Below are 23743 nucleotides of genomic sequence, written 5' to 3'. Positions count from 1 at the left end.
GCACCACACAGTATGCAGTATAGCACCCTATAGTATACAGCACCACACAGTATGCAGTATAGCACCCTATAGTATACAGCACCACACAGTATGCAGTATAGCACCCTATAGTATACAGCACCACACAGTATGCAGTATAGCACCCTATAGTATACAGCACCACACAGTATGCAGTGTAGCACCCTATAGTATACAGCACCACACAGTATGCAGTATAGCACCCTATAGTATACAGCACCACACAGTATGCAGTTTAGCACCCTATAGTATACAGCACCACACAGTATGCAGTATAGCACCCTATAGTATACAGCACCACACAGTATGCAGTATAGCACCCTATAGTATACAGCACCACACAGTATGCAGTTTAGCACCCCACACTATACAGTACCCCACAGTATATAGTAGAGCAGTATAGACCCCCACACTATACAGCACCTCACTGTATACAGCACCCCAAACTATACACGATACAGCCCCCCACACTATACAGTACAGCACTCTACACTATACCGCACCCACAGTATACAGCCCCCCACACTATACAGTACAGCAGTATAGCACTCCCCCCACTATACAGCCCCCCCCCCCCACACTATACAGGCCCCCCACACTATACAGGCCCCCACACTATACAGCCCACCACACAGTATACAGGCCACCCCCCCCCCCCACACACAGTATACAGCCCACCACACAATATACAGCCCATTACACAATATATAGCCCACCACACAATATACAGCCCCCCACACAGTACACAGCACCCCACACAGTATACAGCCCCCCACACAGTACACAGCACCCCACTATACAGTAGTTTACAGTATATTAAAATAACAACCCCATGTCACCTTTTTCTGATGTAATCTTTACACAGAAAAGCTCCACAGTTAACTTCTGCAACACTCCTGATAGGACCTGTGATGACTTCATAGCCATGTGACCAGTAATTGCTAGGTTACTGGTCACATGGTAATGATGTCATTAAGGTCCTAGATCAAAACTCATTAAGGTCCTAGAATTAAGATCATTAACACAGTACGATCATGATGCCTGTGTAGCCGACAGCCTGACACCCGGGGCAGTAGCTAGCAGGGCTCAAGAGGCAGCTGCCTTGGGCCCCCCCAGGAGCAACTGGGCCCAGGGCAGCTGCCCCTTTTGCCCCTTGGTAAAGACGGCCCTGGCGGCAACGCTGCTAAATGACGGTTGGGAAGTTGGCTGGTGGGTTCACTGGGCAGGCGGGCCCCCAGGCAAGTGGGGCCCCCGGGCAACTGCCCAGCGTGCCCATTCGAAAAGACGGCCCTGGTGTGGTAATGGTCATGCAGATGCTGGATATCCTCCTCTGGAATGTCATATCAAGCTTTGTTAAAGGGGTTGTGCAGGCCATATATTTTGATGACAGTCCTCAGGATAGATCATCAATATCTGATTGGCGGCGGGCCGGCAATCAGCACCCCCACCGATCAGCTGTTTGAATAGGTGGTCGCGCTCCATACGAGCACTGCTTCCTGTGTATTACACAGCAGTGCAGTGTAATGACAAGTACTTGCTCTTTTCACTTGAATGGAATGAGTTCTTGTTATTACACTACGCCACCGCGCCAGAGGAGACGAGGCGTGGTGCAGTGAACAGTAAGCAGGGTTCGCATAGAGTGCCGCCTCCTCTTCAAACACCTGATCGGTGGGGTACTGGGTGTCAGACCCCGCAGATCAGATATTGATGACCTATCCTGAGGATAGATCAACTATATATATTGCTGCCCAACCCCTTTAACTTGGACCTATAGGGGCACATTTATTAAGACCTTATTAATAACCCCTATACCTGGTGGTGGATCCACTGGGGTTATGAAGAGGCATCGGCCTCTACATAACTTCGGTAGATCCTCCGCCACTTCTAAATGTAAGACAGCTTCCTAGCTGTAATACATTTAAACCATTTTCTACTACTGAAACAGGCATAGAAAATGGTAAATAAGATGGGCCTGCTGGCCCGTCCCCTTCGCCACCACACCCACTTTTTTAGACCTGGCGTGAGAAGTCACAGATTGCAGCACAAAGGACCTTTGCGTCTCAATCTGCACCAGAAATACACCTAATTTAGGTGTATTTCTGTTTGATAAATGACCCCCATAGTTCGTCCAAAGTGCTTTTTGGCTGCTGTGCATGGGAGATAAGCCACCCAGTCCCAAACATTCTTAGTGAGGGAGGAACCAAAATGATCATGAGCTCCAAAAGTGTGTTTCAGACATCTCTGGTGGTGCTTCCATCGGAAAGGGGTATGTTTTTTTTATGCTCAAAATCCATAGCCAACCATTTTCCCCCCGAATTTTTGGCTCTTTCTTTGTGGCAGTACTATACCATTGAACATTAAGTAGTGGATGTCCTTTTGTAGCAGTCAGCACGCAGAGATAAAACTACTGCACATATATAGATGTATCATTACCTGGTGCGTTATCACACTAGCTCATAGAGTTTATTTAGTTTAACTATGTGAAAAGCTTCTAAAACATAAACTTGGTCATGAGTTACAGTGTCGGGATGACACACTAACCCACTGGTTTTAGTGCTTGCTACATCTGTAGGTAATCCATTCCTTTTGCTACATCTTTAGGTAATCCATGCCATCTGTAGGTAATATATTCCATTTAGTTTACTGCGTCTGTGAAGCAGAGGTGTTATTTGCTAGTATAATAGTAGATTGTAGAATTTGGATAACAGTATGGTAGCTAATTTGTTTTCTTGATAGGCCTAGATAAAAAATGTCCACAGAAGAGCATTGCAATTTTCAGTATAATGTGTTATGCTCAAATTTAGTCCCCACAGTGAATGGTCTGAGTAAAATAGTCAAAGGAGTAAGTTAGAGCCAGGGAATGACTTCAAAAATTGTATCCAGAAACTATGCCCTTGTGTTTTTTTTTACAAATAAAAAATACATATAGTCACATATAGGCTGTAATATGTGAGGGGAAAAAATGATGACGGTGTCGCTTTAAAAAAATAAATAAAAATCATACTAGCTCTTGATTTTGTCTGCCTTCTATAGCCTAAAAGTATGGTGTGCATTTATGGACAAGCTACACTCCTGTAAACATTTTGTTTGCATGAAAAGAGTAGAATCTATTAGGTTACATTTAGATGTAAAGATCTTATGGTGCAGGACGGATAGATTCTGTAGTAACTGCGCAGAGAAAACCCTGTGGGTAATCTTGAAGGCCTTTTCCAAGAAGTCCTAAATGCCAAAAGTAATGGGGCAGCCCCATTAAACGTGGCTCTCTCACTTCTGCTTTAGTAACAGTGGTATATCTAACCATGTGTAATATGGTTGTTTTCCCGGACCATGAGAAGCAAATGCAATGATTGGCCTTTTGAAGTATGAAAAGTTTTGATCAGTGGGGGTCTGAGTGCTAGAGCGAGAAGAGAGAGGCACTCTTATGTCGTGTTCTCTCTCTTCGCTGCAGAAGATGGACTCTATAGAAAGTCTATGGGCTTATCTCGATTCCATCCTCTCCAGTGAAGAGAGAGCACTCTATGCAATCGCTTTCCTCGTCTCGGTCTAGGGATCATTGCGGATCTCAGCACTCGGGCTCCCACTATTCAAAACTATTAATATGTCTGTAAAAGTGTTTTAAAAACTCATTGACCCTTTAAATAATAATATTTATTTATATAGCGCCACCATATTCTGCAGCGCTTTACAAATTTATTGGGTTCACGTACAAAACAAAAGTAACTGGCTAATATACAACTGAAACACTAGGAGTCATGGCCCTGCTCGCAAGAGCTTACAATCTATGAGCGAGACCATGATCAAGATAATTTGCCTATGAGTAAGGTCTCAGGGTAGCTATTGCTTCTGTCTAGTCCATGTTTACACTGGTGTCATTGACAGATCTGAACTATTAATTTAGGCTAGGACTAGTTAATCCCAGATTTTTATATATTTTTTTGATTGAAGGTGATGCATGTCATAGTGTACAAAATAAATCTCATGGTATTTCTGCTGCTTAATATTGACATACTGTGTTGCATATATACCGAACCTTAAATGTTGCTTCTTGTCTACAGGGTGGACTGTTTGGCTGGAATCGCTTCTTTCAACCACTGCGGCAACGACGGGTTGTCAATCATGCGGAACCACAAGCTCCACCTCCACCAGCACCTGAAGAGCAGGTAAGGTATTTAATAATAGGAGGAAGCGTGATATTAACTATCGCTCTGGAATTCCTTAGCATTTTTAATTGTAAGGATTTACAATATGACACATACAGTGGGGGAAATAATTATTTGACCCCTCACTGATTTTGTAAGTTTGTCCAATGACAAAGAAATGAAAAGTCTCAGAACAGTATCATTTCAATGGTAGGTTTATTGTAACAGTGGCAGATAGCACATCAAAAGGAAAATCGAAAAAATAACTTTAAATAAAAGATAGCAACTGATTTGCATTTCATTGAGTGAAATAAGTATTTGAACCCTCTAACAAAAAAAGACTTAATACTTGGTGGAAAAACCCTTGTTTGCGAGCACAGAGGTCAAACGTTTCTTGTAATTGATGACCAAGTTTGCGCACATTTTAGGAGGAATGTTGGTCCACTCCTCTTTGCAGATCATCTCTAAATCCCTAAGGTTTCGAGGCTGTCTCTGTGCAACTCTGAGCTTGAGCTCCCTCCATAGGTTTTCGATTGGATTAAGGTCCGGAGACTGACTAGGCCACTCCATGACCTTAATGTGCTTCTTCTTGAGCCACTCCTTTGTTGCCTTTGCTGTATGTTTTGGGTCATTGTCGTGCTGGAACACCCATCCACGACCCATTTTCAGTTTCCTGGCAGAGGGAAGGAGGTTGTCGCTCAGGATTTCACGATACATGGCTCCGTCCATTTTCCCGTTTATGCGAATAAGTTGTCCTGTGCCCTTAGCAGAAAAACACCCCCAAAGCAAAATGTTTCCACCCCCATGCTTGACGGTGGGGACGGTGTTTTGGGGGTCATAGGCAGCATTTTTCTTCCTCCAAACACAGCGAGTTGAGTTAATGCCAAAGAGCTCTATTTTGGTCTCATCAGACCACAGCACCTTCTCCCAGTCACTCTCTGAATCATTCAGGTGTTCATTGGCAAACTTCAGACGGGCCTGCACATGTGCCTTCCTGAGCAGGGGGACCTTGCGAGCCCTGCAGGATTTTAATCCATTGCGGTGTAATGTGTTTCCAATGGTTTTCTTGGTGACTGTGGTCCCTGCTAATTTGAGGTCATTAACTAACTCCTCCCGTGTAGTTCTAGGATGCTTTTTCACCTTTCTCAGAACCATTGACACCCCACGAGGTGAGATCTTGCGTGGAGCCCCAGAGCGAGGTCGATTGATGGTCATTTTGTGCTCCTTCCATTTTCGAACAATCGCACCAACAGTTGTCACCTTCTCTCCCAGCTTCTTGCTAATGGTTTTGTAGCCCATTCCAGCCTTGTGCAGGTCTACAATTTTGTCTCTGACATCCTTGGACAGCTCTTTGGTCTTTCCCATGTTGGAGAGTTTGGAGTCTGCTTGATTGATTGATTGATTCTGTGGACAGGTGTCTTTTATACAGGTGACTAGTTAAGACAGGTGTCCTTAATGAGGGTGACTAATTGAGTAGAAGTGTCTAACCACTCTGTGGGAGCCAGAACTCTTAATGGTTGGTAGGGGTTCAAATACTTATTTCACTCAATGAAATGCAAATCAGTTGCTATCTTTTATTTAAAGTTATTTTTTCGATTTTCCTTTTGATGTGCTATCTGCCACTGTTACAATAAACCTACCATTGAAATGATACTGTTCTGAGACTTTTCATTTCTTTGTCATTGGACAAACTTACAAAATCAGTGAGGGGTCAAATAATTATTTCCCCCACTGTATATGATTATTGTACCCTCTGCATATTTTATTGCCAGCAGAGAGGCAGAGAGACCCTTTCAAAAGGAAAAAGTCTTATATCTTCCTTTTTTTTTGTATGCTGTAGAAATTCTGTACCAGGGTGGAGGTCTGACTACTGTACCTCTGGGGACTTGTCTGAATTTGCTTACTTCACTATGTTAGAGCAGTTTTTTGCTCATCCCCCTTTCCCCGTAGTTTACAAAACAGGGAATGAAAAGTGATTAAAAAGTCGTAAACACCCCATAATAGTATCAATGAAAAGTACAGATCGCCCTGCAAAAAATCCCTCACACAGCTCTGTTCACATAATTACAAAAAAAACTATAGGGGGCAGAATATGGTGATGAAAAAATAAAACTGTTTTTTATTTTTATTTTATCTTTGTCAAAATGGAGGAAAAACTGTACATATAAGGTATCGCCGGATTCGTACTGACCTGTAGAATGAATCTAACTGGTCAGTTTTATAACACATCAAACGTAAATAAAAAAATAAAATTGCTTTTTTTTCCCCCAATGTCACCCCATTTGGAATTTTTTTCCTGCTTCCCAGTACATCATATGTTATACTAAATGGTGGCATTGGAAAGTACAACTTGTCCCGCAAAAACAAGCCTTCATACGTCTATGCGAACGGAGAGATAAAAAAAGTTATGGCTCTGGGAAGGCAGGGAGAGCAAAAGGAAAATGCAAAAACTAAAAAACCTCTGGGGTAGAAGGGGTTAAAGTGTTTCTCATAGACTTAAACAATGATGAGCTATCCTTGGGCATTGTTCACACACCCATTTTAGTCTTGCATTGTGTTAAATTGATTGTTGTTTTTACTGATTCACTATTACTCTCCCTTTAAGAGGACAGCAATGATTAGGAACAAATAATTATGGCTGGTGCTCTAGGCTCAAGGAGTTAGATAACTAATAATATAAAAGATAATTTAGATAAACTATTAATTAAAATCTAAATGAAACAATCATAACTGCAATTCATAGGCATAAGATAAAATATATACTATATGGATACCTTGTTCTAAGAAGTTTCCGCTGTCCTCTGAACATTCATCTATGACCTCCTTTTTGTTTAACCCTTTGTTCCCAGATGGTCTTGGAAGTGCATTGCCAAGACACTGGTTTGAAAAGAGATCAATCAGATTAGCAGAGGTGGTGGACTTTAGAGATTGCTCTATTTGAAGCTTTGCATTCAAATCACCAAATAACTAACTGTTGTCAATACCTGCAATACCGGCTTCAACTAGAGGGTTGATTTCATAGATATATACGAGATACTTGTAAATCCTCACTCAGACCAAGCTCAGAGACATCCTTATATGGATAAATGTAAAATCAGTACAAGTTACTCATGTTTTATCACATGCCGGCACTCTTGCATAGGCTTGACCCCCGCTAATCAGCTGTATGAGCAGTGCGCACGTAGAGTCTCCCTTCCTGCTCTCTGCTGTATGTCTTTGGGACAGCAGCAGCGGACAGGAAGAGAAGAGGGAGATGGCACGAGCACACTGCACGCTCCTCAAACAGCTGATCGGCGGGGTTGCTGGGTGTCGGACCCAAGCCGATCTGATAATGATGATCTTTCCTGAGGAAAGGTCATCAATAGAAAAAGCCCGGACAACCCCTTTAAGGCTTGTTCACAATCACTAACACTCTGAAAATTAAAATGATTGAGGCCAACAAAGCTGGAGAAGGCTACAAAAAGATAGCAAAGCGTTTTCAGGTTGCTAGAAAGGAAAATTATAACCTCCACTTCACTGCAAAAGACCTTCAGAAAGATTTAGCAGACTCTGGAGTTGTGGTAAATTGTTCTACTGTTCATCAACACCTGCACAAATATGCCCTTCTCGGAAGAGTCATCAGAAGAAAAACCTCTTGTATCCTCACCAGAAAATTCAGAGTCAGTAGTTTGCAAAAGAATATCTATACTTGCCAAAGGGGGTGCTACTAGGTACTAACCATTAGTGTTGAGCGCGAATATTCAATTTGCAAATTTTAATTGCGAATATCGGCACTTTAAGAATTCGCAAATATTTAGAATATAGTGCTATATATTCGTATTCGCGAATAGTGTTGAATATTCTAATCGCGACTTTATCGCGAATATATTACATTGCCGATTTTTGCAATCAAGTAAACAATGACAGGATATCACGAATTTGCAAATTTATGCCGCTCATCACTACTAACCATACTGGTTACCCAAATTTTTTCTTTGTGCCCTTTTCCTTTTTTGAAAATGTAAAAGATGAAATAAAAAAAAATGTTTGTCACATTTAACTTTATGCCCTTTGGAAATAATTTCATCTTCAACTTGTTTAACTGTTCACAGTAACAGTAATTTTAACCAGGGATAAGCAAACTTTTGCATGCCACTTTACGTGGTATTGTATAATAGTATGGTTCATTTATACTTCATACAGTATATAATTGCACTGTGAGGGAGATTGCACCTGCAGTGCAGTTGCTGTATATTGTAATTGAGACACAACAAAGTTCACTCCACCTGCAATATTGAAAATCTTGAGAGTGCTCAATACTATCGTGTGGCATCTAGTAGTCCAGCGCTAATTACTTGAAGTCAGGGTGTTCTTGCTGTGGATTGCAATGCCTGATTAGCACTGATGTAAACAGCAGAAGTGGAGATGTGTCTGAGCTTTAGGCCCCTTGCAGACGAGTGTGTCTGGATTAGGTCCAGATGCGTTGCGGATGCGTTCAGTGAAAACTACGCGATTTCGCAAGCAAGTCCATTCAGTTTTGTCTGTGATCGCGTTCAGTTTTTATTGCACGGGTGCAATGCGATGTAATGCGCTTTTCACGCGCGTGGTAAACAAACAGAATGTTTACAAACAACATCTCTTAGCAACCATCCGTGAAAAATGCATTGCATCCGCGAATGCAATGCGTTTTTAACGCAGCTCCATTCACTTCTATGGGGCCAGCGTTGCGTGAAAATCGCAGAATATAGAACATCCTGCGATTTTTAAGCAAAGCACAAGTGATGCGTAAAAACCAACGCACATGTACACAGCCGCATTGAAATGAATGGGTCCGGATTCCGTGCGGGCGTTTGCATCACGCATTGCACCGTGTGAACGGGGCCTTATTTTTCCACATATTTCACGTCACAGATGAATACTGCTGGGCTTTGCTGTTCCACACATAATACTTCACAGATGCACGTAGATGGTCTTATCAGCACTGATACAACAGCAAAAGTATAGAAGTAGCTGGACTTTTTTGTTCCACAAATAATACTTCACAGGTACAGATAAATCTTCTTCGCAGCCGATTTCTTATACCTGCATCAATATAGCATTGACGTAATGGATCGTGGCTAGCAATATAGGGATACACTTAGGCCTCATGCACACGGCCGTATTTTGTTTCCGTGTCCGATCCGTTTTTTTGGCGTATAGGATGCGGACCCATTCATTTCAATGGGTCCACAAAAAACGCGTGTGCTGTCCGCATCAGTATGTCCGTTCCGTTGCTCTGCAAAAATAATAGTGCATGTCCTATTTTTTTTTAGTTTGCGGACAAGGATAGGCTTTATTACAATGGATCCGCGAAAAAAACGGATGCCATACGGTCGTGTGCATGTAGCCCAGGGCTCGACAAATCCCAGGCGCCAGGTCGCCATGGCGACCAGGAATTTAGTCCTGGCGCTTGGGTATTTGTCAGCCCGTTTTCAAAGGTGCCCGGGCGATGGGTGTGAGCTGCCGTTTTGTCCGGAGGCAGAACCGTTTGAAACAGCTCCATCAGAGCACACAATAGCAGAGACGCTGGCAGCAGGGAGGGGAGGGGCTCGGGAGGAGTGTAATCTGATCCTAGAATGGAAGCTGCTTCTGCCAGCTCCTCCCCTCCCCGCCCACCAACCAATCAGAGCTGAGGCAAGGCAAGCACTAGCAGCTCTGGGTCACTGACACAAGTACAGGAGGGAGTCTAGAAAGAATCGAATGAGTCTCAGGTTAAAAGAATCTAAAGATCCGACTTAGGCCTCTTTCACACCTGCGTTGTCCGGATCCGTCGTGTACTCCATTTGCCGGAGGTGCCCGCCGGATCCGTAACACCGCAAGTGAACTGAAAGCATTTGAAGACGGATCCGTCTTCAAAATGCGTTCAGTGTTACTATGGCAGCCAGGACGCAATTAAAGTCCTGGTTGCCATAGTAGTAGTGGGGAGCGGGGGAGCAGTATACTTACCGTCCGTGCGGCTCCAGAATGACGTCAGGGCGCCCCATGCGCATGGATGACGTGATCCATGCGATGACGTCATCCATGCGCGTGGGGCGCCCTGACGTCACTCTCAAGCGCCCCGGGAGCCGCACGGACGGTAAGTATACTGCTCCCCACTACACTTTACCATGGCAAACAGGACTTTAGCGTCCTGGGAGCCATGGTAACCATTCAGAAAAAGCTAAACGTCGGATCCGGTAATGCGCCGAAACGACGTTTAGCTTAATCCCGGATCCAGATTAATGCCTTTCAATGGGCATTAATTCCGGATCCGGCCTTGCGGCAAGTGTTCAGGATTTTTGACCGGAGCAAAAAGCGCAGCATGCTGCGGTATTTTCTCCGGCCAAAAAACGTTCCGGTCCTGAACTGAAGACATCCTGATGCATCCTGAACGGATTTCACTCCATTCAGAATGCATGGGGATAATCCTGATCAGGATTCTTCCGGCATAGAGCCCCGACGACTGAACTCTATGCCGGAACACAACAACGCAAGTGTGAAAGAGCCCTTAGTTAGAGACTCATTCGATTCTTAGAGTTAAAAGAACGTGAGTCAGACTCTCGAACAGTTTACACTGAGGCTGTTTTGTTGCAGCAGTGATAAGATTAAGGCCTCTTTCACACTACAGTATGTCCATTTCAGTGTTTTGCGTTCCGTTTTTCACGGATCCGTTGTCCCGTTTTTGGGTTCCGTTGTGTCTCCGTTTCCGTTCAGTATGTCCGCAAAAACCTTTCAGTATGGTTTCCGTATGGTTCCCGTATACGGTCCGTTTTTCACGGATCAAAAACGGAAGCCACCTGTATTTGTGCTCAGCCAAAGTTTGGCAACAAGAAACACATGGCCACAGTGGGCTGGGCCTAGCATTTGTTAATGACGGATCCGCAAAAAACGGATGACATACGGATGCCTTCCGTATGCATTCCGTTTTTTTGCGGACCCATTGACTTTAATGGAGCCACGGACCGTGATTTGCGGACAAACATAGGACATGTTCTATCTTTCCACGGCACGGAAATACTGAAATACTGAAACGGAATGCACACGGAGACACTTCAGTATTTTTTGCTGAACCATTGAAATGAATGGTTCAGTATCTGTTCCGTATACTGAACTCAAAAAACGTCCAGTATACTGAACGCAAAATACTGTAGTGTGAAAGAGGCCTAAGGGACAGGAGCAGAGAGATAAGTGACAGGACACAGTTTAGATTACAGTTTGAATTAACCCTTTAGGATCAAATTGGCTTCTCAAGGAGATATATATGTTAAAAGCATCCCTTCTTCTGTCTCATTCAGTAGCTATATAACTAAGGGTACTTTCACACTTGCGGCAGGACGGATCCGGCAGGTTGTTCACCCTGTCGGATCCGTCCTTCCGCTGTGTCGCCTAACCACCGCTCCGTCGCCATTGACTATAATGGGGGCAGAGCTCTGGCGCAGCACGTCAGTGCATGGTGAAAGGCCGCCGGACTAAAAGTACTGCATGTCCAACTTTTTAGTCCGGCGGCCTCTCACCGCGAACTGCCGTGCTGCGCCGGAGCTCCACCCCCGTCCCCATTATAGTCAATAGCGTCCGGGGACGGAGCAGCGGTATATGTAACATGGTATACAGCATTATTGGGCGGCTCTATGGAAAAGTGCGGGGGGAGCACTATGGGGGCACCTACTGGGGGCTTTATGACGCGGCTCCGCGTGGCTCCTAACTTTTTTAGCTGGCTCCTAGATTCCAAGGAAATTTGTCAAGCCCTGATGTAGCCTAATTCTCATTTGTGCATATGCTGTATGTGTTTCAGGATACCTGACCCCCTCTTCATTAGCTTGCAAAATCTCACAATGAATCTGATACTTAATATTGAGGTATTGTTTGTGGAACAGCAAAGTCCAGCTACTTCTACAGGTGAAATTCGAAAAATTTTTAAATATTGTGCAAAGTTCATTTATTTTAGTAATGCAACTTAAAAGGTGAAACTAACATATGAGATAGACTCATTACATGCAAAGTGAGATATTTCAAGCCTTTATTTGTTATAATTTGGATGATTATGGCTGACAGTTTATGAAAAGCTCAAAGTCACAATTTTGAGGTATCCTTTGCTCAGGGGATATGGATTAATTAGCTGACTAGAGTGTGACACTTGGAGCCTAGAATATTGAATCTTTTCACAAAATTCGAATTTTAAGCTGCATTAATGCAATTCCTTTTCATTTGCATTACTGAAATAAATGGACTTTTGCACGATATTCAAATTTTTCGCGTTACTTGTATACTTCTGCTGTTCTATCAGCGCTGACAAGACCATCTGTGTGCACCTGTAAAGTATTATGTGTGGAACAACAAAGCCCAGCCATATGTGCATGCCTTGTTATAAATTAGGTGCACCTCCAGCAGTCTGTGCGCCTGTTGTAAAAACTACTCCAGCCCTTAACTCCCCCAGCTTATAAGGTGGTGAATTTGTCAGGGCCAAAGTTTCGGCCCGGCCCCCGCCACCTCCAAAAACGCCTGTGCGCCTGGAGTAAAAACGACTCCAGCCCTTGCTCCTCATACCGGGCCTGATGAAGGGCTGCATATAGCCCGAAACGTTGCCTGAAATTATGTCCGGCTGAATAAAATCATTAATTACTTGACCCTCAACTTTGGAGTGCTGTCTATTTGTATATACACTGCGTGCAGAATTATTAGGCAAATTAGTATTTTGACCACATCATCCTCTTTATGCATGTTGTCTTACTCCAAGCTGTATAGGTTCGAAAGCCTACTACCAATTAAGCATATTAGGTGATGTGCAACTCTGTAATGAGAAGGGGTGTGGTCTAATGACATCAACACCCTATATCAGGTGTGCATAATTATTAGGCAACTTCCTTTCCTTTGGCAAAATGGGTCAAAAGAAGGACTTGACAGGCTCAGAAAAGTCAAAAATAGTGAGATATCTTGCAGAGGGATGCAGCACTCTTAAAATTGCAAAGCTTCTGAAGCGTGATCATCGAACAATCAAGCGTTTCATTCAAAATAGTCAACAGGGTCGCAAGAAGCGTGTGGAAAAACCAAGGCGCAAAATAACTGCCCATGAACTGAGAAAAGTCAAGCGTGCAGCTGCCAAGATGCCACTTGCCACCAGTTTGACCATATTTCAGAGCTGCAACATCACTGGAGTGCCCAAAAGCACAAGGTGTGCAATACTCAGAGACATGGCCAAGGTAAGAAAGGCTGAAAGACGACAACCACTGAACAAGACACACAAGCTGAAACGTCAAGACTGGGCCAAGAAATATCTCAAGACTGATTTTTCTAAGGTTTTATGGACTGATGAAATGAGAGTGAGTCTTGATGGGCCAGATGGATGGGCCCGTGGCTGGATTGGTAAAGGGCAGAGAGCTCCAGTCCGACTCAGACGCCAGCAAGGTGGAGGTGGAGTACTGGTTTGGGCTGGTATCATCAAAGATGAGCATGTGGGGCCTTTTCGGGTTGAGGATGGAGTCAAGCTCAACTCCCAGTCCTACTGCCAGTTTCTGGAAGACACCTTCTTCAAGCAGTGGTACAGGAAGAAGTCTGCATCCTTCAAGAAAAACATGATTTTCATGCAGGACAATGCTCCATCACACGCGTTCAAGTACTCCACAGCGTGGCTGGCAAGAAAGGGTATAAAAGAAGAAAATCTAATGACATGGCCTCCTTGTTCACCTGATCTGAACCCAATTGAGAACCTGTGGTCCATCATCAAATGTGAGATTTACAAGGAGGGAAAACAGTACACCTCTCTGAACAGTGTCTGGGAGGCTGTGGTTGCTGCTGCACGCAATGTTGATGGTGAACAGATCAAAACACTGACAGAATCCATGGATGGCAGGCTTTTGAGTGTCCTTGCAAAGAAAGGTGGCTATATTGGTCACTGATTTGTTTTTGTTTTGTTTTTGAATGTCAGAAATGTATATTTGTGAATGTTGAGATGTTATATTGGTTTCACTGGTAAAAATAAATAATTGAAATGGGTATATATTTGTTTTTTGTTAAGTTGCCTAATAATTATGTACAGTAATAGTCACCTGCCCACACAGATATCCCCCTAAAATAGCTAAAACTAAAAACAAACTAAAAACTACTTCCAAAAATATTTAGCTTTGATATTAATGAGTTTTTGGGGTTTATTGAGAACATGGTTGTTGTTCAATAATAAAATTAATCCTCAAAAATACAACTTGCCTAATAATTCTGCACTCCCTGTATAAAGACGAAGTAGTTCCCGAGGTGGAGTTGGGGACCAATCCAGACGTGCACCCTGTAAAAACCAGTGATAGATGAGTGCTGTGATCATTTGAATTTTAACACTCCAGTGTAAAGTGTGCGCATTCCAAAAAAAATCTGACATCCAGTGTACTTTTTCTGTAGACGGTGTCCGCTGCGGACAGTGACATTAGCTGCGCCACATCTCCAGTGTAAAGTGTGCGCATCTAAAAAATATCTGTCACATCCAGTGTCCTTTTTCTGTAGACGGTGTCCTCTGCGGACAGTGACATTAACTGCGCCACATTTCCTGTGTAAAGTGTGCGCATCCCAAAAATATCTGTGACATACAGTGTACTTTTTCAATAGACGGTGTCCGCTTCTGACAGTGACATAACCAGTGCCACATCTGCAGTGTAACGTGTGCACTGAAAAAAATTATTTGTGACATACAGTGTACTTTCTTGCGTAGACTTTCCTGTATAACGTTTCCTCATCCCAAATACCTGTGACTTTCCCTGTAATTTTTCATTAGCCGCTGGTGACAGCATTGACATTACCTGCGGGATATCTCCTGTGTGACGTTTCCACATCTCAAATACCTTTTTAAATTTGTTTGAGCATACACTTCCAAATCCTACGCTACTGTACGTGTGACAGACTTTCATTCATATATAACATTTAATATGAAGAAGGTGAGCAGTAAGGGACGTGGCTGTGATGTTGATGGTGCACACAGAGGCCGTGGCCCTGGGCGCGGTGAAACTGTGCCTACTGCCAGAGCACAAGAAAAACAATCATCCATGATACCTAGCTTCATGTCCCAGTTTGCAGGGCGGTGCAGTACACCACTCTTGAAGTCAGACCATTGTGACCAGGTGGTCGGTTGGATTGTGGCAGATAATGCTTCCAGTCGGTTAAGCACCACCCTGTCTTCCACCAAGTCCAGTCTCAGTAGCCAAGAGTCTGCTCAACCCAATCCTCACCCTGATCCTCCTTCCTCCCACCATGGAGAGTCTGGGCAAACAAGTGATCCCACACTCGGATATTCTGAGGAGCTCTTTTCAGCACCATTCCTTGATTTGAGACACAGTTGCCAATAACTCAACGGCAATTACTGTCTCAAGAGGTTGATGAAGAGGATGAGACACAGTTGTCAATCATTGAGGTAGTGGTTAGGTCAACAAGTCAGGAGGACGAGCAGAGTGAGGAAGTGGAAAAGTAGATGGTAAACAATGAAGTCACTGGGAAGGTGGAAAGCCGAGCGAGGACAGCAGTACAGAGGGGGAGGGATCTGATGCACCGCAATAGGCTTGAAGAGGCAGTGGGGTGGCAAACGGGAGAAGGCGGGCCACACCAAACAGGCCTGCAACTGTTCCACGGAGCACCCACTTGCGGAAATCTCCCTTGCCAAGAGGTAGGTGTTCCGCAGTATGGCGCCTTATTGAGGAAAGTGCGTACGACAAAAGAATAGTAGTTTGTAACCGGTGCCGTACCAAAATGAGCAGGGGCGTGAACACTAGCAACCTCACCACCACCAGCATGATCCGCCACATGGCATCCAAGCTCCGTAATAAGTGGGACGAACACCTGGGTCCACAATCTGTGTCTGCGGCTCACACCACTGCCTCCTCTTCCTCTGTGTTATGTGCTGGCCAATCTACTGTCGAAGGAGCAGGCCCGGATGCCTCCCGCCCTGCACCTGGACCTTCGCAAGCACCATCAGCGACCACATCCACTTCCGTGTCTTAGCTCAGCGTCCAAATTTCCTTACCCCAGGCATTTGAATGCAAGCGCAAATATCCAGCCACCCACCCACAGGCCATAGCACTAAATGCGCAGCTTTCCAAATTACTGGCCCTGGAAATGTCTCCATTTAGGCTTGTGGACACTGAGGCCTTCCGCAGCCTGATGTCGGCGGTTGTCCCGCATTACGCTGTCCCCAGCCGCCACTATTTTTTTAAGGTGTGCCGTGCCCGCCTTACACCAATATGTGTCTCGTAACATCACAAGTGCCCTGACCAACACAGTTACTGAGAAGGTCCACTTAACCACGGACACATGGACAAGTGCATTCGGCCAGGGACGCTACTTTTTCCTGACGGCACACTGGGTGAATGTTGTGGAGGCCGGGAGCGAGTCGTACCCTGGGATGGCACAGGTGCTACCGACGCCAAGGATTGCAAGCCCTAATTCCATCAGGGTTTCCGCCACCACCTACATTAGTGGCTCCAACCCCCACTTCTCCTCCTCCGCCTCCACTTCCACGTCCGAATTATCTGAGTGTAGCACCAGTCAGTCATCAGTCGGTAGCTGGAAGCAGTGTAGCACTACAGTGGGGAAGCGGTAACATGTCGTGCTGAAGCTGATATGCTTAGGGGACAAACAGCATACCGCCGCAGAGCTGTGGCAGGGGATAAGAGAATAGACTGAGCTGTGGCTCTCGCCACTCAACCTACAACCAGGCATGGTTGTGTCTGATAATGGGCGTAACTTGGTGGCAGCTTTGGAGCTCGGCAAGCTCACACACACATTTCATGCCTAGCCCACGTCTTAAACTTAGTGGTTCAGCGGTCTCTCAAAACCTACCCCAATTTGCCTGAGCTACTGGTGAAGGTGCGCCGCATGTGTACACATTTCTGAAAGTCATCAACAGCTTCAGCCGGTCTGTCAACGCTGCAGCAGAGCTTGAAATTGCCAGCTCACTGGCTGTTGTGCGACATGAGCACGCGCTGGAACTCTACGTTCCACATGTTGGCCAGGCTTTGTGAGCAGCAGAGGGCAGTAGTGGAATACCAGCTGCAACATGGTCGTTATCTTTCCAGTCAGCTTCCGCTATTCACAAGCGAGGAGTGGGCATGGATGTCTGACCTCTGTGAGGTTTTAAGAAACTTTGAGGAATCAACAGAGATGTGAGCGGCGATAATGCTATTATCGGCGTAACCATCCCACTTCTGTGTCTACTCAAACGCTCGCTGCTCACAATTAAGGACGACGCTTTGCATGTGGAAGAGGTGGAAATGGGGGAAGACATTACACAGAGTGATAGCCAGACCACCCTCAGTACGTCTTCTCAGCGCGAATTGGACGATGAAGAGGAGGAGGAGCAGGAGACGGTTGCCTCCGCTACAGAGGGTAGTACCCATGGAAGTTTAATTCCATCTGTTCAGCGTGGGTGAGCAGAAGAGGAGGAAGAGGATGAGGAGATTGAGAGTGATCCTCCTGATGACGACAGCAAAGTCTTGCCTGTTGGTACTCTGGCACACATGGCTGACTTCGCGTTAGGCTGCCTTTCCCGCGACCCGCGCATTATACGCATTTTAGACAACACGGAATACTGGTTGTTCACCCTTCTCGACTCCCCGCTAAAAAGAGAACTTCTCATCGCTCATTCCTCTGGTAGAGAGGACGAGCAAAACGGTGCAATACCAGAAGATCCTTGTTGAAATATTGCTCGAAAAAACGCTGGCGGCAGAGTCCGTAGTTCCTTGGCCAACCGAGGAGGGGAGACAAGGGGAATACACAGCAGTTCCAACAGAGGCAGGGCAACACTTTCTAAAGCCTGGGACAGTTTCATGACACCCCGCCAGCACCCTCACCCTGATGCGCGGCCTAGTGTCACAAGGAGGGAAACATTTAGAAAAATGGTGGAGTACATAGCGGATCGTGTCAGTGTCCTCAATGATCCCTCAGTGCCTTACAACTACTGGGGTATCCAAGGTGGACACGTGGCATGAACTGGCGCCCTATGCCTTGGAGGTGCTGGTCTGCCCTGCCTCCAGAGTTTTTTCTGAGTGGGTATTTAGTGCTGCTGGTGGCATTATAACAGATAAGCGTATCCACCTGTCAACTGAAAATGCTGACAGGTTGACTCTTATAAAAATTAACAAGGCCTGGATTGACCATGACTTCTCAACTCCACCAGAGGAAAGCTGATGAACATAAAGGCACTTTAAATGTGTTGTTTATAATGTACTGAATACACTGTATTCCCATGCACCCCTTCCACCATAAACAAGGGTATATGGTTGAATCTTCCTTTTCTCATCCTCCTTCTCCTCTTCCATCATATCAACATGCATATAATGTCCTCGCATATAATGTTTTACAGGGTCAGCTCGTATATAATTTTTTAGAGGGTCAGCTCACCAGCAGGCCTTCACCTACAATGTTTTACAGGGTCAGCTCACCAGCAGGCCCTCGCATATAATTTTTTAGAGCGTCATCTCACCAGCAGGCCCTTACCTACAATCTTTTACAGGGTCAGCTCACCAGCAGGCCCGCATCTAAAATCTTTTACAGGGTCAGCTCACCAGCAGGCCCGCGCCTAAAATCTTTTAGGCTACTTTCACACTCGCATTTGGTGCGGATCCGTCATGGAACTGCACAGACGTATCCGTTCAGATAATACAAACGTCTGCATCCGTTAGGAACGGATCAGTTTGTATTATCTTTAACATTGCCAAGACGGATCCGTTTTGAACACAATTGAAAGTCAATGGAGGACGGATCAGTTTTCTATTGTGTCATAGAAAACGGATCCGTCCCCATTGACTTACATTGTGTGTCAGAACGGATCCGTTTGGCTCAGTTTCATCAGACGGACACCAAAACACTGCAGGCAGTGTTTTGCTGTTCGCCTCCAGAGCGGAATGGAGACTGATCTCAGGCAAACTGATGCATTCTGAGCGGATCCTTTTCCATTCAGAATGCATTAGGCCAAAACTGATCCATTTTGGACCGCTTGTGAGAGCCCTGAACGGATCTCACAAACAGAAAGCCAAAATGGTCAGCTCACCTGCAGGCCCTCACCTAATTATACCTAATAGGTAATTTGCGCGCATGCTGCCTTGCTTGGATGTGGTAGCCGTAGCCGTTTCTCAGGCTCTCTTTCCGGAATCGAACACTGATTCACCGTTACCCGTGGTCACCATGGTTTGCGCTGACAATAACATCGAAAGTTGATAGGGCAGACATCCGAATGGATCATCGCCGTCATGGGGACGTGCGATTTGCCCCAGGTTATCTTTATATACAAGTAAATATACAGGAAAGAATGTTTCCTAACAATTTTTTCTCTAAAATAGATGTCATCTTCGGTTTTGTGCGTATTATTGTCAGTCTGTAAAAGTAGCGTACTACTCGGACAACATTGTCCCCAGCAGCGACCTGGGAGTCCAAGATGCATCCAGACAACCTCCCCATGCTGTTCTCAAACCATTTTGGTGGTGTTTCCATCAATTTCTGACCTTTTCCTATGAACCAGGCACCCTCCCCTCTTCAGAGCAGGGGGTGCCTGGTTTAATGCTCGGGTTCTCCCATTGACATACATTATACTCGGGTGCTCGGTAGAGTACTCGAGCATTCCGATGTGTTCAGCCAGAGTACCCGAGCACTTTGATGCTCGATCAACACTATTGCTGGCCAATTATCAGGAAAGAGCGTTTACACAATTTAATTGCCTATCAGTCCAGGTAGGGCTTTAAGACGAGGCTCGCACATCCCCCAGTTTTCTTTTATTTGTTTTTTATGCGCTTCAGTCATTTTCAAATGTTGCGCATGTATAGACCCAGTCCTACAGCGTATTTTTTATATAATAATATTTCACTCTCAATGACATATACTTTTTTATTTATAATTTGTTAAGAAGAAATGTTGACAGATAAAATCTGACTTTTACTGCTGTAAACACGTCTGCTTATAGCATTCATTGAATAAAATGATTGAGAGTGTTTGGGTGGGGACTTTTATGTCAACAGTATAGTTTCTGCCATATGTTTGTGGATAACTGTTCTACAATCATCATTTTCATTGTCTCATTAGTATTGGTAGTGGGCTTTCCAGTAAACAGTATAAGTAGGGTTTGAAATGACACATTACATTGAAAGTATTAAAGGGTTTTTACTGGTATTTACCGTATGTATCGTAAAGATAGGTCATAAATATCAGATCAGTGGGGGTTCGACACCCCCACCAATCAGCTGTTTTAGGCTTCTGTTGGCACCGAAAACTATACAAAAGATTCTGTCAATTATGTAGTTTCCGGCACCTGCATACTTGAATGGGAGCTGAGCTGCAGTACACCAGCATGGGCCACTACACAGTGGATGAAACCTTCTGCTTATTACTCCATCCACCGTATGGTCTCTTGCTGCAGCTGCACAGAACAGCTGATCGGCGCAGGTCCTGGATGTCAGACTCACACCGATCTGATATTGATGACCTAACCTGAGGATACACCATCAAAATCTAAGTACCTTTAATGTTTTCTGCGTGCTTCATTTGAAAATGATATATAAATATATATATATATATATATATATATATAAACACAGAGTGTGTGTGTGTGTATGTGTGTATATATATATATATATATATATATATATGTATATATAAAATATTGCTGTATTGTTGATTTCTGAAATACAGTAGACTTCAGATACTGTGTGGATAGGGGATTTCAGCGGTGTGTCAATCATGAGCTAAAAGTAAGTGGTTGCTGAGAACCAGCATCATAATCATTGCAGCCCAGGCCTTGAAAGGAGCCAAATCTACCTGAGAAGAGTCCTGGTTATTCATAATCTCCCGCTCTCTCACCCATCTGCTGATGATTGGCAGTTCTCTACTAGAGAGAAAGGGAGAAAACTAGGTAGAAGACGGTCAGTCATCAGCAGGTGGGCAGGAGAGCAGGAATTCATGAATAACCATGACTCTTCTCAGGTGGCCGGGACTCTCTTCCAGGCCCAGTCTGCAATGATTGTGATGTTGGTTCTCAGCAACCACCTACTTTTAGCTCATGAGTGACACACTGATGAAATCAGCGCATCTATTATTAGTTTATGCTGTCCTCGGTGAGTTCAGCATAAAATTGATGATAGGTTGCCTTTATAAAGGGAACCTGTCACCTCTACTATGCTACCCTCACTGAGCGTTTCTAAATGTTCATTGTGTTGCCCTAAACCTATAAATTACACTTTTAATTTCATTTGCAGAAGAAAGAAATAAGTATTATGCATTTTTGTACTTCCTGCCTGTTATGAAAATTAACATAAAAGAGTCATATTCTCAGCTTCGCCTAAGAAACGCCCCTACAGATAAAATCTCACCTGAGCTTCCTTGCTTCGAGTCAAGGTAAGCACTCCCCCTAACCGTTCCCTCTTTTGTTAGATTGACAGCCTGCAGTGTGGCCGGGATCGCATAAGTCTCGCGCATGCGCGGTGCGCTCCTTGGTGAGGACCGATCCTGTGTCCGGCAAGAGAGGTGGCATAGTTTTAGAAACAGTGGTGGATCTGCTCAAGTTATGTAGAGGCCGACGCCTCTACATAACTTCGGTGAACCCCCACCAGTCCAGGGCCTAATTAAAACTCTCCAGTCTTAAAAAACTACCCCCTTAGGCCTCTTTCACACGGGCGTTGCGGGAAAATGTGCGGGTGCGTTTCGGGAACACACACGATTTTTTCCGCGCGAGTGCAAAACATTGTAATGCGTTTTGCGTGAGAAAAATCGCGCATGTTTGGTACCCAAACCCGAACTTCTTCACAGAAGTTCAGGCTTGGGATCGGTGTTCTGTAGATTGTATTATTTCCCCTTATAACATGGTTATAAGGGAAAATAATAGCATTCTGAATACAGAATGCATAGTAAAATAGAGCTGGAGGGTTAAAAAAAAATTATTTAACTCACCTTAATCCCCTTGCTCGCGCAGACCGGCATCTCCTTCTGTCTTCATCTTAGCTGTGTGGCGGAACAGGACCTGTGGTGACGTCACTCCGGTCATCACATGGTCCATCACCATGGTAAAAGATCATGTGATGACCGGAGTGACGTCACCACAGGTCCTGTTCCTCCACACAGCTAAAATGAAGACAGAAGGAGATGCCGGGCTGCGTGCTCAAGTGGATTAAGGTGAGTTAAATTTTTTTATTTTTTTTTTAACCCCTCCAGCGCTATTTTACTATGCATTCTGTATTCAGAATGCTATTATTTTCCCTTATAACCATGTTATAAGGGAAAATAATACAATCTACAGAACACCGATCCCAAGCCCGAACTTCTGTGAAGAAGTTCGGGTTTGGGTACCAAACATGCGCGATTTTTCTCACGCGAGTGCAAAACGCATTACATTGCGTGTTCCCGCAACGCACCCGCACATTTTCCCGCAACACCCGTCTGAAAGAGGCCTAATAGAGAAACACCACAAGGTATTGACTTTCAGAGGATGAATACTTACACTGTATGTTGTAAGCAGTTCTAAAGCACATGGTTAGGTAGAGAGTTGTGAAAAAAAAAATCCAAAGTTCAGTTTATGCAAAGTCACTCAAAATGTCAGAAGTAGATGAAAGTACTATATGAAAGAATATAAGATTATGGAATTCCCCAGATTCTGCTTTCTCCTTACAATTTACTTTCTGTGTCTTTGAGCGCGTATAAAACCGTTCACTTGTGGGATTCATTTAGTTACAACCAAATGTGTCCACGACTCTGCAGTGTGCAACATCATTAACAGGAGATGAAGGTCCAGAAAGGTTAGCTGTACCGAAATCAGCTACCCAGTATCCTCAACTTCTCTTCTGATATCACAAAGTGGCTTCAGGTGCACATGCAGCAGCACAGGTGTCATTTTGTTAGATCCGCACACATGCTCAGTTGAGGACTAGTTCACCTACACACTTTAGTGCACCTACGGTATATGGATATATATTAATACTGTATGTGTGTGTATGATTGGGTGTGGTTTATTTTATGCTATACTGTAACTAAGGTGTTTATAGACATTCAGATGTCAGGAGAAGAGGACTTATTATATCACATGAACAGTCCCCTTTAACCCCTTCCCACCGCAGCCAATTTTTGTTTTTTGTTTTATTTTCCTTCCTTTCTTCCATGAGCCTAACTTTTTTACTTTTCCATTGACTTGGCCATATGAGGGCTTGCTTTTTGGCTGACAAGTTGTACTTTTTTAATACCACAGTTTAATCTTCGACGTAATATATTGCATAAGGCCTCTTTCACACGGGCGTTGCGGGAAAAGGTGCGGGTGCGTTGCGGGAACATGCACGATTTTTCAGCGCAAGTGCATAACATTGTAATGCGTTTTGCACTCGCGTGAGAAAAATCGGCATGTTTGGTACCCAAACCCGAACTTCTTCACAGAAGTTCGGGCTTGGGATCGGTATTCTGTAGATTGTATTATTTTCCCTTATAACATGGTTATAAGGGAAAATAATAGCATTTTTAATACAGAATGCATAGTACAATAGGGCTGGAGGGGTTAAAAAATAAAATAAAATAAATTTAACTCACCTTAATCCACTTGCTTGCGCAGCTCGGCTTCTCTTCTGTCTTCTTTTTTGCTGTGTGAAGGAAAA

General features: G+C 44.4%; 1 protein-coding gene across 6 annotated transcripts in view; it reads left to right on the top strand.

Moving 5' to 3' along the window:
* Nucleotides 1-23743, top strand: part of UBAC2 (UBA domain containing 2) — a 196510-nt gene that overhangs the window by 159417 nt on the left and 13350 nt on the right. For 5 of the 6 annotated variants that reach the window (XM_040425274.1, XM_040425273.1, XM_040425272.1 and 2 more), the window contains exon 9: nt 4074-4178. In XM_040425274.1, the coding sequence (XP_040281208.1) occupies nt 4074-4178 (105 nt within the window). Of the gene's footprint in view, nt 1-4073; nt 4179-7006; nt 7116-23743 lie in introns of those variants that run through there. The other variant, XM_040425276.1, reaches the window with a different exon arrangement.

Source organism: Bufo bufo, chromosome 3 (genome assembly GCF_905171765.1).
Source record: "Bufo bufo chromosome 3, aBufBuf1.1, whole genome shotgun sequence".
In the NCBI taxonomy this organism is placed as follows: Eukaryota; Metazoa; Chordata; class Amphibia; order Anura; family Bufonidae; genus Bufo; species Bufo bufo.
The sequence above is the reverse complement of the archived record's forward strand: the minus strand, read 5'-3'. Positions and strand labels throughout refer to the sequence as shown.